This window comes from Penaeus monodon, chromosome 27 (assembly GCF_015228065.2).
Source record: "Penaeus monodon isolate SGIC_2016 chromosome 27, NSTDA_Pmon_1, whole genome shotgun sequence".
NCBI classification, from domain to species: domain Eukaryota; kingdom Metazoa; phylum Arthropoda; class Malacostraca; order Decapoda; family Penaeidae; genus Penaeus; species Penaeus monodon.
Window position 1 is genome coordinate 16,169,838 of NC_051412.1, and position 1,096 is coordinate 16,170,933.

General features: G+C 32.6%; 1 protein-coding gene across 1 annotated transcript in view; it reads left to right on the forward strand.

The window, feature by feature from the left end:
- LOC119590625 (wiskott-Aldrich syndrome protein family member 2-like) overlaps positions 1-1,096 on the forward strand; it is a gene marked incomplete in the record, with an annotated part of 42,196 nt that overhangs the window by 23,676 nt on the left and 17,424 nt on the right. The window contains 1 exon segment of the mRNA XM_037939304.1: positions 236-391. Within this exon segment, the coding sequence (XP_037795232.1) occupies positions 236-391 (156 nt within the window).

A 1,096-nucleotide genomic window follows, 5' to 3' on the forward strand; every position in this document is an offset into this window, starting at 1 on the left:
AGTTGACATGTTTTATTTAGAAATTAAGTGAATCACTCAGTTTGATAATGCTTTTAACCCAACAGCCAGTCATGCTGAGGAGACAGATTATTATATAAAAAAAGTGAATGACAGTTTTTTGAATCCCACAGCCAGACTCACTGAAGAAATAGATTATTGGATATAGAAATACTGAAATAGGTTTGAGATTGATTGTAGTCTGGTTATACATATTAACAGTATTCTCTCATCACAGCCAAATAAACCGAAGGGAGATGGAAGAAACAAGAGTAAAAAGATTCCTCGGCAAGCAGGAAACACGAGGGAAAAGCATCGACAGCTGGCTATTGCTCATGGGGAATACATTGCACCACAGTCGCAGTATAGGACTCCTATGAATCAAGTCAATGAGGTAAGGGATTTATTTTTAGATTTTTCTTTAGTGTATTTTGTTATACTTATTTATTACATTGGCACAGTTTTTCCACAGATGAAAGAGGAAGTTTATATTATATTATATCATATTTGATTTTTGGAGTATTTATCAGGGCATCATTTAGGACGTGGATATTTCTATAGAATGGATAATATCAGTGTGTGATGCAAGGAAATATTTTTGATAGGTAGTTCTGTATAACATTAAAGTGCAATCTCAATCTTTTAATTGTTTTCAAGCTGTGCAACAGTACTGTTTATTAATGTTGACTTTGTTGAGAAGATCTCTTGCTTTTATTGTAATATTTACAGAAAACTAGGGATAGATTGAATTGAAATTTTGTTGAAAAAACTCATATATTTTTAATGATAATTTAGGAATGCTAAATGATTTTGATAACATAGGTACACTGTAATCATCGGAAAAAATTATTAGCTTGATGCACCCCCCCCCCCCCATATCTAGTGGAAAATTATTTTACTTATTGAGAAGAGACTACTGCTGCACGGAAGAATACTACGCTCCTTGATGTCCTCTTTGTGTCTTTATCCAGAATGTGTATAGACTGTACATTCATGACTAAACCAATATTATCCTTCAACAACTATACGGGTATTCCCTTTGGTATATTAATACAATTCTTTCCATTCGTATCTTTATAAGTTGAAATGTAAATTCAAA